At 65.1% G+C, this 14,619-nt stretch overlaps 1 protein-coding gene across 1 annotated transcript; it reads right to left on the bottom strand.

Annotated features, from left to right (window-relative positions):
- Nucleotides 1-3,461: 3,461 nt before the first annotated feature.
- Nucleotides 3,462-13,942, bottom strand: LOC134140127 (maestro heat-like repeat-containing protein family member 2B). The gene is made up of 35 exons (XM_062574991.1): nucleotides 13,918-13,942; nucleotides 13,503-13,642; nucleotides 13,225-13,347; nucleotides 12,811-12,976; nucleotides 12,561-12,659; nucleotides 12,233-12,384; nucleotides 11,870-12,013; nucleotides 11,609-11,701; nucleotides 11,353-11,422; nucleotides 11,127-11,240; nucleotides 10,879-10,952; nucleotides 10,667-10,786; nucleotides 10,423-10,530; nucleotides 10,103-10,262; nucleotides 9,689-9,729; nucleotides 9,238-9,382; nucleotides 8,971-9,023; nucleotides 8,631-8,738; nucleotides 8,379-8,498; nucleotides 8,075-8,176; nucleotides 7,792-7,944; nucleotides 7,348-7,470; nucleotides 7,057-7,127; nucleotides 6,738-6,873; nucleotides 6,514-6,609; nucleotides 6,228-6,332; nucleotides 5,911-6,034; nucleotides 5,568-5,677; nucleotides 5,273-5,428; nucleotides 5,022-5,176; nucleotides 4,747-4,909; nucleotides 4,285-4,451; nucleotides 3,878-4,015; nucleotides 3,559-3,681; nucleotides 3,462-3,465 (listed from the first exon to the last, which is right to left on the bottom strand). Exons 1-35 carry the CDS (start codon nucleotides 13,940-13,942, stop codon nucleotides 3,462-3,464), a joined length of 3,981 nt encoding a protein of 1,326 aa, XP_062430975.1.
- Nucleotides 13,943-14,619: the final 677 nt, after the last annotated feature.

Here is a 14,619-nt window from a genome sequence, read left to right as displayed (position 1 = left end):
CTACAAATATCTGAAGAGAGGGTGTCAGGGGGATGGGGCCAGACTTTTCAGTGGAGCCCAGTGACAGGACAAGAGGCAACAGGCACAAACTGAAACAGGATGTTCCAGCTGAACACAAGGAAAATCTTCTTTGCTCTGAGGGTGACAGAGCACAGGAACAGGTTGCCCAGAGAGGTTGTGGATTCTCCTTCACTGGAGATATTGAAAACCTGCCTGGACATGATCCTGCGCAACGTACTCTAGGTGACCCTGCCTGAGCAGGGGGTTGTGCTAGATGATCTCCAGAGGTCCCTTCCAACCTCAACCGTTCTGGGATTCTGTGAACACTGAAGCAGCGAGTGACGGGCACATAAATATTGAAGTGAGGGTTTTGGACCAGTGCACGAATATTGAACCAAGCGCATGAATATGAAGCAGTGACAAACGTACCAACATTGAAGTTGCGATGAGCAAAGAGCTTGTGAATGTTCAATGCAGTTGATTAATGAGCTTGTGTCCATGGCACCAAACTCACTGACTGGTTATGTAGTACTGAAAGTGCTGTACAGGTGCTGACGGATTAGTGAGTAGACGCTGAATCACTGTGACTCATTGAGCACTCGGTTGGTGTTGAGCAACTGGCTTATCAATATTCAATCAGTAATGACTCCCTGGTCAATGTGGATTCAATACCTATAAGCTAACTGTTTAATTAGTAGTGAAAATCTTGTGCAAACGCTGACTGATTAGTTTCTGTATGTTGAATCCCTGCTGGCTAACTGAACTAACTGAGCAAGTAGCTTATGAATATTGGATCAATACTGACTCACTCGTCAGTACTGATTCAGTACCTATAAGCTAACTGGTTAATTAGCGTTGAAACCATGGCCTAACAGCTGGATAAAGACTGGACCCAGAAGATGGTGCCCCCCCCCCCTTCCCAAAAGCATGTTCGTGTCAGAAACTCTCTCAGACGTGAGGTTCAGCCTGGTGCTTGCCGTCTCCTGCCCTCAGGGCCCTTGCACACAGATCCCCACAGCAGTCGACCTCAGCTTCGTTTCACCCCTTAGCCAGCAATATGCCCTTGTGGCCAGGAAGGCCAGTGGTATCCTGGGGTGCACTAGGAAGAGTGTTGCCAGCAGGGCAAGGGAGGTGATCCTGCCCCTCTACTCAGCCCTGGGGAGGCCTCATCTCGAGTACTGTGTCCCGTTCTGGGCTCCCCAGGATAAGAGAGAGTTGGAGCTACTGGAGGGAGTCCAGCGTGGGGCTATGAAGATGATGAGGGGACTGGAGCACCTTTCCTAAGAGGAATGGCTGCGAGAGCCAGGCCTGTTCAGCCTGGAGAAAAGCCTGAGAGGGATGTTACCAACGCCTGCAGATATCTGAGGGGAGGGTGCCAAGGGGATGGGGCTGGACTTTTCAGTGGAGCCCAGTGACAGGACAACAGGCAATGGGCACAAATCGAAACACAGGAAGCTCCAGTGAGATATGAGGAAAACTTCCTTTATTGAGACTCCTTTCAGGCTGGCTCGCACGGATGCAGCTTTATAGCTCTGCTGCCCCGGGCTGCCGGGTTCCCACGGCTGCTGCCCGCCGTGCACGGGGTGACCGATTGCACCGCTGCCTCTGCCGAGCTGCAATGACACCGATGCCGCGGGAAGGCACCATGGGCGACCGGCCGTGACACCCCAGCGCTCCGCGGCAGCACCCGGGTCTGTGCCAGCCCCCTCCCTGCATCCCGGCTGCCGCGGGCACTGCCGGTGCCTCCCAAGCCCGCGGGGTGGCCACTCGGCCGCCGGCACCTACCTCCCCACCGCGACGCCGGGTCCTGCCGCTGCGGCCTCTCGGCTGGCGCCGCATTCATCAGGAGGCCTGGCACGGGGATGTCATCGTCAGGGCCCGGCCCCGATGCCAACCCCGATTCCCCATTTCCGGCCCTGACCCGACCCGGGGATGCGGCCGGAGCAGCGCCGGAGCCCGGCGCTGCCTCTCACCCAGGATGCGGACGGCTGCCTCCTGCGGCGCCTGGCAGCTCCCCGTGCAGCAGCTCTGGGCCATGTGGCAGAGGCTCTCCAGCAGTGCGGGGCAGTCTCGGGCCTGGGGCAACGCAGGGGCAAGGGAGATCGTCTCGAGCTCCTGGCACCCCTCTGTGCCCCCGCACCCACCCAGGCGGCCCAGCGGTGCGGGAGCCATGGGGCAGGCGGCCATGCAGGGCCATGGCTGTGGCACAGAGCTCGCTCGCTCGCTTGCTCACTCACCAGGTGCCTGCAGAGCTCATCCTGCAGCTCGGCGGCGCTCAGCCCAGTGCTGGCGGCCACGCGACGTCGCACCCTCTCTGATGCCAGGAATGGGGCACACCGGTGCAGGGCCATCTTGCACGCCTGTGAGAGAGCACCGGCCTGGTCGCGGGGACACCGCGCGCCTGCCCGGGACCACGGCAGGCACCTGCCCCCTCGTGGCCCCGCTCCCCGCCGGGTGCCCCCCAGCACTTCCCAGGTCCCCAGTGACCCCAGGACCAAGCCCCCCCCCGGCCCCAGTGCTCCTCCCCGTGGCTCTGCAGCATGCTCGAGGCTCTTACATCACGGACTGCCGGTGCCGGGTCCCCGAGGTGCAGCACCAAGCTGGGGAACGATGCCTCCACCTCCCTGCTGAAGAATGACCTCCTCCCTGAGGCAGAGGCGGAGGCGGCCAGGGTTCCGTAGAGGGTGAAGGCTGAGCAGCGCAGGGCTTCTTCCTCCTGCAATGAAAAAGCCCGCCGGGCCGGCTGCTAGTGAGGCCATCGCATGCCAGGACCCAGCGGGGCGCTGCCCGTGGGGGATGCGCCCCCACGACAGCTCCTGCCCCGAACGAGAGCTAGCGGCTCCACTCACCGCTCCCCAGAAGGCTCGGCTGGACCTGGTGACCTCTTCAAAGGCCGAGCCTATGGCCCTGGCCACCAGCGGCCCCAGCACTTTCGCCAGCGCCAGCAGGCTCTCGGCTGCCACCTCCACGCTGGCCCCGTCCTCCAGGCCCCCGCGTAGCACTGCCACCACGGCTGCCCCGTGCCTCTGCAGCTGCAGAGCGATGGGCGCATGAGCCACTCGCTGCTGCTGCCTCTTGCTGCAGCTCTGCGCCTCGGCGCCCAGGCCAGCGCTTCCCACAGCCAGCCCAGAGCAGACCCCAGCCCGGGAGCCCCCACCGGCACCCAGCAGCCCTCTGCCGCCTTGCTGGCACGGGAGCGAGGAGTGCCACCTCCACAGGGCCCCGTGACGGCCTCTGCTCCTCTCTCCGGCTCCTCGAGGGGCCCTGGGAGGCTCTCGAGCTCGGGCTGTGCTCAGAGCCCAGCAAAGTCAGCCTCACCTTCACCGGTGCTCCGCTTGCCGCGTTGCCCAGGCCTCTCATTGCCATCTGCTGCACGGCGCTGACGGGGTCGCGCGCCCTCGCCGCAAAAGCCTCTAAGAGGGGCTTCAGCAGCTTTCTCTCCTCCACTAGCCGGTCCTTCATCAGCTGCAATCGAGCAACGGGGCCACTCGCATTGGCTGTGATTCATGCCAGGCAGGCGAGATAGGCATAGGAACCCCCCCCAAAACCCTGCCCCACCGCTGCCTCACCTCAGCAAAGAAAGCTGTGGCCGTGAGCCGCAGGTTTGCTGAGCACGAGTCCAGCCAGGTGGAGAGGTTCTGCAGCAGGCGCGGTGGGACAAGCTCCGCGCGGAGCAGCACGCTGTGCACACAGCACCAGCAGGCTGGTGAGGCACCGGCACGCGGGCTGGCCGCGGGCCGCGACTCCCAGCTTCTCCCACTGCGACGCGGACGCCGCTCTGCACCTCAGCAGAACTGCTGGGCGCACAGGAAGCCCCCGGCAGCCCTTTCCCCAGGTGCAGGCCCCGTGATGGGGCAGGACACCTGGGGGCTCTCACCTCGCCAGAAGACACACGCCAGCGCTGTGAGCCTGGGGCTCGGCCAGGGACGCCCATGCTCCCTGCTCCCGGAGCAGCCGAAGCCACCGCTCCTCCAGGCACTTGGAGAGCACCAGCTCCAGCACCTCCACAAACAGCCTGCAGAAAAACCCAAAGAAAGTGCCAGGCGCAGTAGTCTGAGGAAAGATTGCCCGTCAGCAGAGCCCCATGATGGCCCCCTGCTGCAACACGGGGCCTACGGGCAGCAACAGCCACACTGCGGCCATATCCCCAGGTGCTGCCCTGCAGTGACCAGTCCCCTCTCCCCACAGAGGCAGCCCAGCGCCAGCGGGACAGTCAGCCACAGATCGCCTGAGCAAAGCCCGCAGGCACAGGCCAGCCTGCCCCCTGCCCCTGCCGCTCCTTACCTGCCTGACGTGTCGGAGCTCTCGGGCTCCCTGAGGGACGGTTCCATCTCCTCCCGCAGCGTCTCACTGACCTGCCCCAGGAGGCTGGGAAGCAGGTCAGGAAGCAGGTGCTGGACCAGCCCCTCGCTCTGCAGCACTGACACCATCTCACAGAGGGCGCGGATGATCTACAGAAAAATTCAGCCAGGAATCGCATGGTAAAACCAGGGCTTGTCCCACTGCCCACGTCCCCCTGATGGCTGGGGCAGCTCTTACTGTCTCCGCTTCTCACTGCAGTGACAGCCTTGCGGCCCAGCACTGGCAACTGTCCCAGTTCCCCACACCACTAACGCTGCCACTGTCCCAGCAGAGCATCCGCGAGGCTCCACGGGTGCTCGCAAAGAGCACAAAACCCCCTCGCACTAAAGCACCGGTTGGAAAGCAGGTGCAAAGCAGCGCTAATGCCGCTGCAGCTGACCGTACCGTGTGAGGCTCCAGGGCAGCCTGGCTGCTGCCCAGCTCCCGAGCGCAGCACTCGCTCCCCTGGCTGCTGTCTCCGGCTGCCCTTAACTTTTCAGTTAAGCGCTCCAGGATTGGGTATCCCAGAGCGCTTCTCCCTAGGCTCCTCCACACTTCCACTGTGTTGCTGCAAGGGAACAGACACTCACCCGTGAGCCCGCATCCTCGGGAACCTGCAATGACCTCATGAGAGGCCAAACACTGGGTGTGACAGCAGAGGGGAGGGCAAGCGCAGAGACCTGTCCATGGGCAGACACCTCTGGAGGAGACTGTCAATCACCGGTTCCTGGTGGCAGCGGGCCAGGATGAACATCGCTCGCAGCACAAAGCACCTGCGGGTGCTCTGCTGGGTGCTCTGCAGGCAGGTGCAGAGGATGGTGACGAGTTCAGGTACCTGAAAGGAGGAAGGCGACAAAGAACAGCTCAGCACATCCTTGGGGGCCAACAGCCGAAAGCAGACAAGGGTGAGCACAAAGAATGCCTCTCCCACCTCCTCCTGGAATATTTGCTCTCCGCAGTCCCCCAGGAAGGTGAGTGCCCACCGCCCAGCAGCCCACGCGCGCACGGGCCTGGTGCACTGCAGGCTCTCCATGACAGTGTCCATGAAGTCTGCAGCCTGGCCTTGGGGGACATGCTTGCAAACCAGCTGGGGAGAAATCAGAAACACAAGCGATCTCATCACAAGTGGCTCAGATGCAAAACGCACACCCTGACAGCAGCACTCTCACACACACGTGCAAGCGCACACACCATGACCCCCAGCCCACTTTTCGGGGGCTCATTACCTTTGCGATGTTGGTGGAGGTGGCCAGCAGAGAGTCGGGGGCGACGGCGTTGAGCCTCTCCCGCAGGTACCCGATCTCGTTAGTGCATGGCGCCACGTCCGTGGTCTCAGCTGGAGCCAGGAGAAGGGAGTCATGGTGGGGAGCCAACATGCGGCCCCGCAGGCAGCAAGGGGAGGACCCGAGGGAGGGCAGCGAAGGCCACGTGAAGGCAGGGTCCCCCAAGGTGGCACAGCAGGTTTGTGAGCTAGGCGAGGGGCCAGCCGTGGAGGGGGATAGTCCCTGGCGTAGGGACGACGTGCAGCCCTGAGACAGCAGCGGGGACCGCTCTGCCCGCTCTCCTCACCTCCGATTTGGAGCAGGTGGCCGAGGCAGGTGGCTGCCCGCCAGCGGGACGCAGCTGAGGCATCACAGGTCAGAGGCCCCAGTAGTCCCGCCAGGGAGCCGAACTGCTCGCAGGCGCGGCCTCGCTGTGGGAGCAAGAGGCAGGCGAAGAGGTCACCGGCAGCCCTGCGGCTGCTCGCCCTCTCCCAGCCGTGCTGCCCCCCAAGCCGTGGCCGAGCTGGGGGGGAACAAGGGGCCGCCCCACAGCCCCAGGGGACCCGAAATCCGGCACGCACCCCCCCCCACGCAGAGCTCCCTGTGCATGGGGTCCCCGCTCACCCCATGCTCGCGTTGCTCCTCATGAGCACCCAGCAGCTGAACGCACACCTGCAGGGCCCTCTCCCGCTCGCACTCCTCGGCTGAGGCGAGCCAGTGCCGCAGGACCTGGCACGGGCAGACATGTCTCACCGTGGGTGTCCTTCTGCCCTGCACCCCTCGCCGGCACCCTGCCTTCCTGGGCAGGGAGCCCCTTTCCCACAGGGACCTCCTCACTTCGGGGTCTCACTGCTGGCAGCACTGGCTTGTGCTGCGCCCCTCGCTCGCAGCTGCGTCTGGGGACTCTCACCTGTACCACGTCCTCGAAGCAGATGGGGGCCGGCTCTTCCCGCAGAAGGGTTCTCATGAGCTGGCCCAGCGCCCGCAGGGATGGCGCCTGCACACCCTGGCACCAGAAAGTGGGGTTGAGGCCGGGCACCCCATGGAAACGCCAGCACAGCCAGCGGCTGCTGCAGCGCGGGGCGCCCGGAGCTGAGCCCCACTGAGGGGCGGCCCAGAGGGGCCGGTACCTACCGGTGCCACTGGAGCAGCCGCTGCCGCCTCCCCTCTCGCCTCCATCTGCTCTGGGTGACGGAGGCACACGACGCCCCGGAAGCACTGAGCCAGGAGGCTGCATTTTTCCTCCCTGCTCAGACGGGGCTTCAGCTTGCTGCCAGGAGAAACAAGTTAGAGAAGCCTGAGAGGAGGCTCACTCGCACTCTCCAGAGCGAGGCAAAGGACAACTGCCTTTGGCCCCATCGACAGCCCCAAATTCAACGTCTGCAGCCCCAGCCAGAGCCGCCAGCTGTGCTGCAACACGCAGCAACTGCCGCAGCCCCGGGATAGACCCTACCTCAACTGCTCCACAGCCATGAGGGCCCGGGGCTGCACTGGGGACTCCTGGGGCTCCTCCTGCATCACCTCCTGCAAGGCACAGGGAGACACGTGCAAGGTGGGCAGCGGGCAGGGGCACAGGAGAGCCCTCCTGCCCGCCCCGGCCAGGGGCTCTGCTGCCAGACCCTACAGGCACCGGCCCCGCAGGATGAGGTGGCTGCTCCCTGCCTCAGGACTCCCCACAAACCCCACTCACCCCACTGCAGAGCCTAAAACTCCCCAGGTGACAGCCCCAGCTCTGGGCACTCACCAGCAGCATCTGCAGAAGCTCCCGCTTGCAGCACAGCTCGAACCTGGGGCCGGCGTCTGCAGCCTGGATGGCAAGGCTGATCTCAGTTACGCTCTGCACCAGGGAGAGCTTCAGCTGCGCGTCCTGATGCCAGGGGAGAAAAACAGGCTTTGAGCTTTGCCGAGGGCAGAAAGAGCAGCAGGGCCGGGGGGAATCTGCCTCCACATACAGCACAGGGAGGAGGACACTGCAGAGAACGCTGGGGAGCCCCACAGACCCCAGCTTGGCACCTGTGCCCCAGCAAGGAGACCTCTCTGCCCTCCCAGGAATAAGCCTCCCAGGTGGAGGGAAGCAGCTGTCCTGGCCGGAAAGACCCCACAGTCCCTGCCCCAGGGCAGCAGGGCGAGCGCATGGGAAGGGCGAGGAGGCCCCCGTCTGGCTCTGCCCCACACCCTGAGCACCCACCTGGCAGCCCTCTCGGTAGAGCTGCAGGACGTTCCCCACGATGTCTCTCTCCACGTGGGTGAGCAGCTGCTCCCTGGGGGCGCGCAGCGCCATCCGGCCGTAGATCACCATGAGCGTCGCACGAGCAGCGCGGTTCCTCAGTGCGTGGCTCTGCTGCGGGTCGCCGGAGAAGAGCTGAGATGTCAGCCCGCAGCCCCGCTGTGCCCGGGGCTCTGTGCGCTCCTGCAGCAGGAGCTGCCCCGCGCCTGACCTCCCGGCAGCTCCCCACAGTGACACCCCGGACCTTTACCTTCCGGTGTTTCAAGGTCCCTGTGAATTGCTGCACTGAGGACAATGCCAGCTGGAAGTGGCTCTCGGCGCAGCGGGACACAACCGAAACGATTCCCTGCAACAGAGCAGAAATGGGGAGTTGCTCCAAGCCCACCCCCCAGGCCTGGCTAGCTCCATCGGCCAGGCAGGACCTTTCCCCAGGGAAACGGCTGCAAACAGTACACGAGTAAGGGCTGGAGCAGGGCACGCAGAGTCCCTCTGCTCCAGGGACACGCAGGGGACTCGCGGGAAAGCAGGGCGCCAGGAAGAAACCTCACCTGTGCCTCCCACAGCTCCAGGAAGTTGGTTGCTTCCAGATGTTGCAGGGTCTGCTCTCGCACGTGGCGCAGACACCCACAAGCTGCCAGGGCCGTGCCGAGAGCCTTGTAGAGGAACCGCTGCAAGAGGAGAGGCCGGGCCCCGGCCACGGTGAGCTGTGGCAGATCACCGCCGCCAGCCCTCGCCCCGGCCTGAGCCTCCCAGGCTCTGCCGCTGCAGCCCTCGGGGCGCGCCGCCGCCAGGGCACAGACCTTCTCCCAGGACAGGCGGGGAGAGCCACCCAGCTGCCGGCTCAGCTCCCGGCTCAGCTCCACGGTCCAGGCCTCGCTGGCGATGACCTCCAGCGACGCACGCAGGAACTGGGGTGCAGCGGGAGGTGAAGCAAACACCCCCCCCCCGCCTCGGCCAGGGCCTTTGGCACAGCCAAGCGGCCCCGGAGACCGTCGGGGCAGAGCTCCCCCTCCCGACAGCCTGTCTGCCACCCGCCCCTCTGGCAGCCTGCCTCTGGCTCTTCCCCAGCCCCCAGCTTCCTGCACCACTTGTCCCGCCCCTGTCTGCCCCATGCAGCTGGGCCCCACAGGGACGCTGTACCTTCAGCAGGAGGCTGTCCCACTCGGCCCTGTCCAGGAAGCCGGCGGTTGTTCCTGCAAAGCCCATGGAAGCAAAACCCTCACCGTTACTCCAGCAAATGCGGCAGCAGAGCCCGGGCAGCTGCTTTGCAGCCCGAAGCCCCAAAGCCTCAGCCCAGTGGGCTGATGAGTGCTGGCAAACGTGGCACCGTTGCCTGCCAGGCTGGGGAGCTGCAGGCATTCTGCTGCGCCTTTGGCCCCCAGCCTCCGCCTCCCGCCCGCACTTTACCTGCCAGGTGCTGCAGCAGCAGGGGGATCTCTGTGGCCCAGCTCGCCCCCACGGCTCTGTGGATCGTGCCACAGAGCACCTGCAGCAGCTGCAGGGCTGCGGCTCCATGGCCACCGCCTGTGTGTGGAGCCACAGCTGCCACCACCTAGGCCGGGGTGGGAGAGAGAGACACACTGGTGCCTGCCCCAGGAGCCACGGCTGCCCCGCGGGCAGGCAGGCAGGGAGGGCAGCGCTGCCCTGGCCAGCAGCAGGCAGACGATGGCTTTGGCTGGGTGCTGCCGTCCCCTGGGAGCAGCCGGAGCCCCCCGATGGGCAGGGAGGCTCAGGCACCCTCTACCATGCTCCTGCCTCCTCCTCCCGGGGTGCCCAGCACCAGCTGCAGCACCATCTCTCCGGGCTCTCCCCTCACCCCGGCCACAGAAGCTCCTTCCCTGGGGGCCCCGGTACTCACCAGCAGACGAGCCAGCAGGGCTTGGGGAGCCGGCAGAGGGGCTGCAGGCACAAGGAAAGGCTGTGTTAGACGCCCAGCTCGCGCCACGTCCCACATCCCCGTGCAGGGCTGAACAGCACCCTGGTCGCGCCGCCTCCCCACCAGGCCTGAACAGCCGTGCTGAATGGCTGCTGGCTAAGCAGGCCTGGCATGGCAGGAACAAGCCCCCAGACCCCCGCGAGAGCTGGGCACAGCAGCCAGGGAAGCGGCTCGTGGGGCACAGCCATCATGCCCAGCAATGGGCACTGCTCTGCCCTGTGCTGCCCCAGCCCTCCTGCGTGGGGGGCTGGCAGGGGATGCAGGGACATGCACTGCCTCCTCCCCCCCCCCCCCCAGCCGGCCTGGCACAGCGTGCTGCGACTTTCTGCTCCCCACCTGGCTCTGCAGGCTTCAGGGCCTCGGGCGCTGCCTTCTCTTCCTCGCCCTCTCTTCTCTCTGCTCTCTCGGCCAGGGCACGCAGGCAGCGGCACAGCGGGACCAGCATGCCCGTATACTCAGCTGGCACCACATACTGCAGCAGCCTCGGCCACAGGAGCTGCGGGCAAGAAGCAGCCCGTTCGGCACGCTGCCATTTCCGCCTCTGCATCCCAGGTCCCCCGTCACTGCCACTTCTCTGGCCCCGGCCCAGCCCCTCGGCCTCGCTCCTTCCCAGCTTTTCTGGCTAAGCTGGGGTGCATGGGCCGAGGACAACTCACCTTGGCCACCGCTCCGGCAGATACGTCCAGTGAGCCCAGGACGTGGGCGCAGAGGCGCTGAACAGTCCTCTCTTCCCACACTTCCACCACCGAAAGTTTTCCTGTTGCCTGTGAGACCGAGGTGGGAAACACCCGTCAGTGCCCCTTGCCAGGCCCCACAGTGCACACCATGGGGAGGTGCCCCCACGGCGACCTCGGCCCTGGCGGCACAGGATGCAGGCCCGGTGCCACGCTCTGCCCTTACCAGTCTGCCCGAGGCCCGGCTGAACTCGCCGAAGAGGTGCCCCACCACGTCCCACGCCGAGCAGCCCGGGGCGCTGGAGTGCAGCAGCTCCCCGAGGAAACGCAGCACTGCCTTCCTCACCTGCAGGCACGGCGAGGCTGCAGCCATGGCACCAAAGGGCCCAAAGGCCCAGGGAAACTGCCCTTGCCCCAGCCTGGCCCCCACCAGCTCACCTGGGCTGCAGGGTCGTGGCACACAGACTGCACCAGCTTGGTGAACAGGGGCAGCTTCTCTCTCACATCGGGGGCTGCAGGAGACAAGGAGAGGCAGGCGCTGAGGCTGAGCCCCCGTTTTCGCAGGGACTCAACACGGCTCCCCAGCTTTCCCCACACAAGCGGGACAGAAAAGGGGGCCAGGCTGCACATCAGAGGAAGCGGCAGCATTCCGGGGAGACGATGTTTCTCCAGCCCGGCTTACTGACCGTCACAGCGGACAAGAGCTTGCAGCATTTCCACGGCTGCCACGCGATCGACCTTGTTCCCGGTCCTGAGCTTATAGTACAGGAACACGATGGTCTCCTCCGGGCAAATTCGGGCTGCGGGGAAGAGATCACGCTCAGTATCAGTGACCAGCATCTTCCCACACAGGCAGGCCTGTGAGAGAGCTGCCAGGATGCAGCGGCGCGGCGCCGGTTCTTCTCTCCTCACCCTGCAGCACCATGCAGTGGCACAACTCTGCTCGGTGCCCTGGGCTGGGTGGCTCCATCTCATCGCAGAGCTGCGAGAACAAGGCACGTTTCAGGGAAAGCCACATCGGCGGGCAGAGGGATGGAAAAGCACCCATGCTGTCAGCGCTCATCTGGTGGGCAGCTCTGGACATGGACCCACGGCCAAAGCCCAGAGCTCTGGGCACATGCAGGGCTGCGCAGCAGCTCCAGGGCAGCAGTGTGATGTCAGGCCTTACCTGCTCGTGCACAGCCGCGATGACAGCCAGAATCTTGGCTCGGGGCACCTGGGCCTGAACATCCATCACGGCCCACAGGAAATAGCTGAGACTCTGCATGGGAGCAGGAGAGGGAGAGGGCAGCTGTCACCGCGAGCCCCAGGCCCCCAGTCCCTGTTCCTGCTCGAAGGGCCTTGGCTCCTCCCGGCACCCCGCAGCTCCCCGATGCCTCGCGGCACCTGCTTGGTCCCTGGCTGCGCCGTGCCCCGCAAGATGCCTCACCCTGGTCACCCCTGAGGGGTCCTGGACTTCTCGGTATTGGTGCAGCAGCCAGAGAAGCTGCTCCCAGGCATGTTGGTGGTGCTCCTCCGCGTGCAGCAGGACACCCATCATAACAGCCATCGCCCTCAGCATGGCCTGCTTGCCCTGTTGAGCGAGGCAGGGTGACATGCCATGTCGAGGCCACGGGTCCCTCCAGTGCTCGCCTGCCCCAGACACCAGTCGGCCCTTCCCGCATGGGGCTTTCCCTTCCCCGGCACCCCTGGCCACATGGGCTGGCTCGCCAGCACAGGGAGTGTTTCCTCCCAGCACCAAGCCCACCCCGCTGGCTGGCCCCAGCATTCAGGCCAGAGCAGAAGCACTCACCTCCTCCTCCTTGCAGCTCTGCCAGCTCCTGCCCGCGTAGCAGACAAGCGAGTAAACAGGGGCGCAGAGCTGGGCGGCCCCCAGGTGAGGGAAGTCGCATTTCTCCCGTTGGCGGAGGTATGCGCTGATCCCGCTGCACCACTGCTCCACAACTGCAGCACAGCAAGGGACACGGGGTGGTGACAAAGGCTCTGACCGGCGCGACACCTTGCTCAGCCCAGCCGTGGTGCCCTGAGAGCCTGGCGACGCACCCCCTCCCCTTCCCTATCCCCACCTCTGTCCCCATCCCTTCCCCTCCCCGCGGCCCTGCCGTGGCGCCAGCACTCACCGCCACAGACGGCGCACAGCATCCGGCTGCTCCCCGCTGTGCTCAGCACGCCGCGCAGGGCTGCCAGCGTCTTTCCCGCGAAGGGCACGCACTGCAGGGCTGTCGAGAGGGCAGGGGTGGGAGGCCTCAGTCACTAGAGACGCTGCAGCCTGGCACAGGGCTGCACCGGGGCAGGGGGACGGGAGAGCTGCCACAGCCCCAGGGAAGCCCTGGTGCAGGGAGGCTCAAGCCAGGGCCCCATGTGCCGTACCATAGCGGATGGCCAGGTTGTGCAGAGTGTGGAGGACCAGCTCCACCGACATCTCCTCCAGGGCCTGGAGGTGGCCCTGCAGCACCGACACCACATCATGCAGGTGCCAGCGGGCCAGCGCCACCAGGACGTCACTCGCCGCCATCCTCACGGCGGCCGTCGTGTCCTAGAAGACAGCAGCCGGCGTGTGGCAGCAGCATGACCAGCCCAGCTGGCTCCTGCGCTCAGCCGCCGGGCAGGATGCACAACCCACAGCCCAGCTCCCGCTGCCCCTTGTGCACACAACCCACAGCTGCCTCTCTGGGCAGCTCCAAGTCACCACCTCGAGCCCCGCCGGGCGCATGCTGAAGCCTCTGCCCGGGCTGGCTGGGCTGGGCGCCCGTGTCCGGGTCACCTCTGTGAGAAGGAGCTCACCTGGGCCACGCGCAGGTCCTGGGCTGCCAGTGCTATGGCTCTGCCTGCGACAGAGCTCTGCAGGTCGCTCTCGTCGCCCCACAAGACGCTCTCCAGCTGGCGGTAGGCCTCTACTCTGCCGCCCTGGGGACACACCGTGCACAACAGCCGTGGCACATACTGCCCCATGGCAGCTCCGCCATGCTGACACCGGGCACCAGCACCCTGGCCCCAGGGACGCCGGGGCACCGCGGGAGCCCTCGAGACCCGTGCAGCCCCGTGGGATGCCCCCGCCTCACCTGAGCATCTTCCAACTGGTCCAGAATAGAAATCACCACGGCGGCGAAGGTCGTGATGGCCGCAGGGACGGCCCCGACCACACTGCCACCATTCTCACCACGCGCAGGGCCAGACCGGGCACCCACGCCAGTGAAGAAACCTGCAAGGAAAACAGCGGAGGGTTTGCATTGCCCCAGGAGCCGTGGGGATGGGCCGCGGCTCGGGGCAAACATCTCCTGGCCGGAGCACGGGGCAGCAGGAGAGGCTGGCAGAGCCGGCTCCCCGCAGCCTGGGGAAGAGCCACCCTGGGCAGCTTGGCACCAGCCCCGAGCATGTGAGCCCAGCTCTCCCACGCCAGGAACACCGGTGCCGGCAGATGCCCGTCACTGCAGCAGCAGGCCGGCAGCCGGGGCGCGAGCGCGGCGCCGGCCCCACCTCGGAGTGCTCGCAGCACCCCCATCGCGGCAGGACTCCCTGGATGGACACGCTGCTCCAACAGCACCTCCTCCCACGAGAGCCACGAGCCACTGAGCCAGCACTGGCTCCCCGAGGGAAAGGGGACCCCGGGGGCACTGTGACCCGCAGGGGCCCTGACGCCTCACAGAGGGCTGGCACCATCGCAGGGCCGGGGACCCCCCACGCCCCAAGTGTGGCCCTGCCTCAGGCTCCAAGGCTCACCGTCACTCCTCAGCCCTGGCTCTGAGCGGTGACCCTCTCCCCTCATCGTACGGGGGCAAGTGCTCCAACAGAGAGACCCCAGGAACCACCCGGGCCACTGCTCACATAAGCGCAGGGTCATTCGACGGTTTGGGGACTGATTACCTTTGGATGTGTTGAACTGAGATGGGTTTGGTAATTCTGCTTTGCCTTAACTTCCGCAGAAATAAATAAGCCTTTCCTAAAGCCAAGTGGAGTGTTGTTTTGTGACTCAGACTGCAGAAATCCAGCAATACCTGAGCAAAATAAAATTGTAATCACTGGTTCATTGCTGTTGCTCCTATCACCCATTCAAAGTGCCTCAGAGCTGCATCCTTTCCTCTGTCTGCTTTTCCCCTCAATCCCTAACCTCATCGCCATCCCACCAGTGAAATTCTCCTTTGGGAACAGTTAGAAAATTTAAGCTCTCCCTGCTCGCCC

The sequence above is a fragment of the Rhea pennata genome, chromosome 4, assembly GCF_028389875.1.
Source record: "Rhea pennata isolate bPtePen1 chromosome 4, bPtePen1.pri, whole genome shotgun sequence".
Classification (NCBI taxonomy): Eukaryota; Metazoa; Chordata; class Aves; order Rheiformes; family Rheidae; genus Rhea; species Rhea pennata.
The sequence above is the reverse complement of the archived record's forward strand: the minus strand, read 5'-3'. Positions and strand labels throughout refer to the sequence as shown.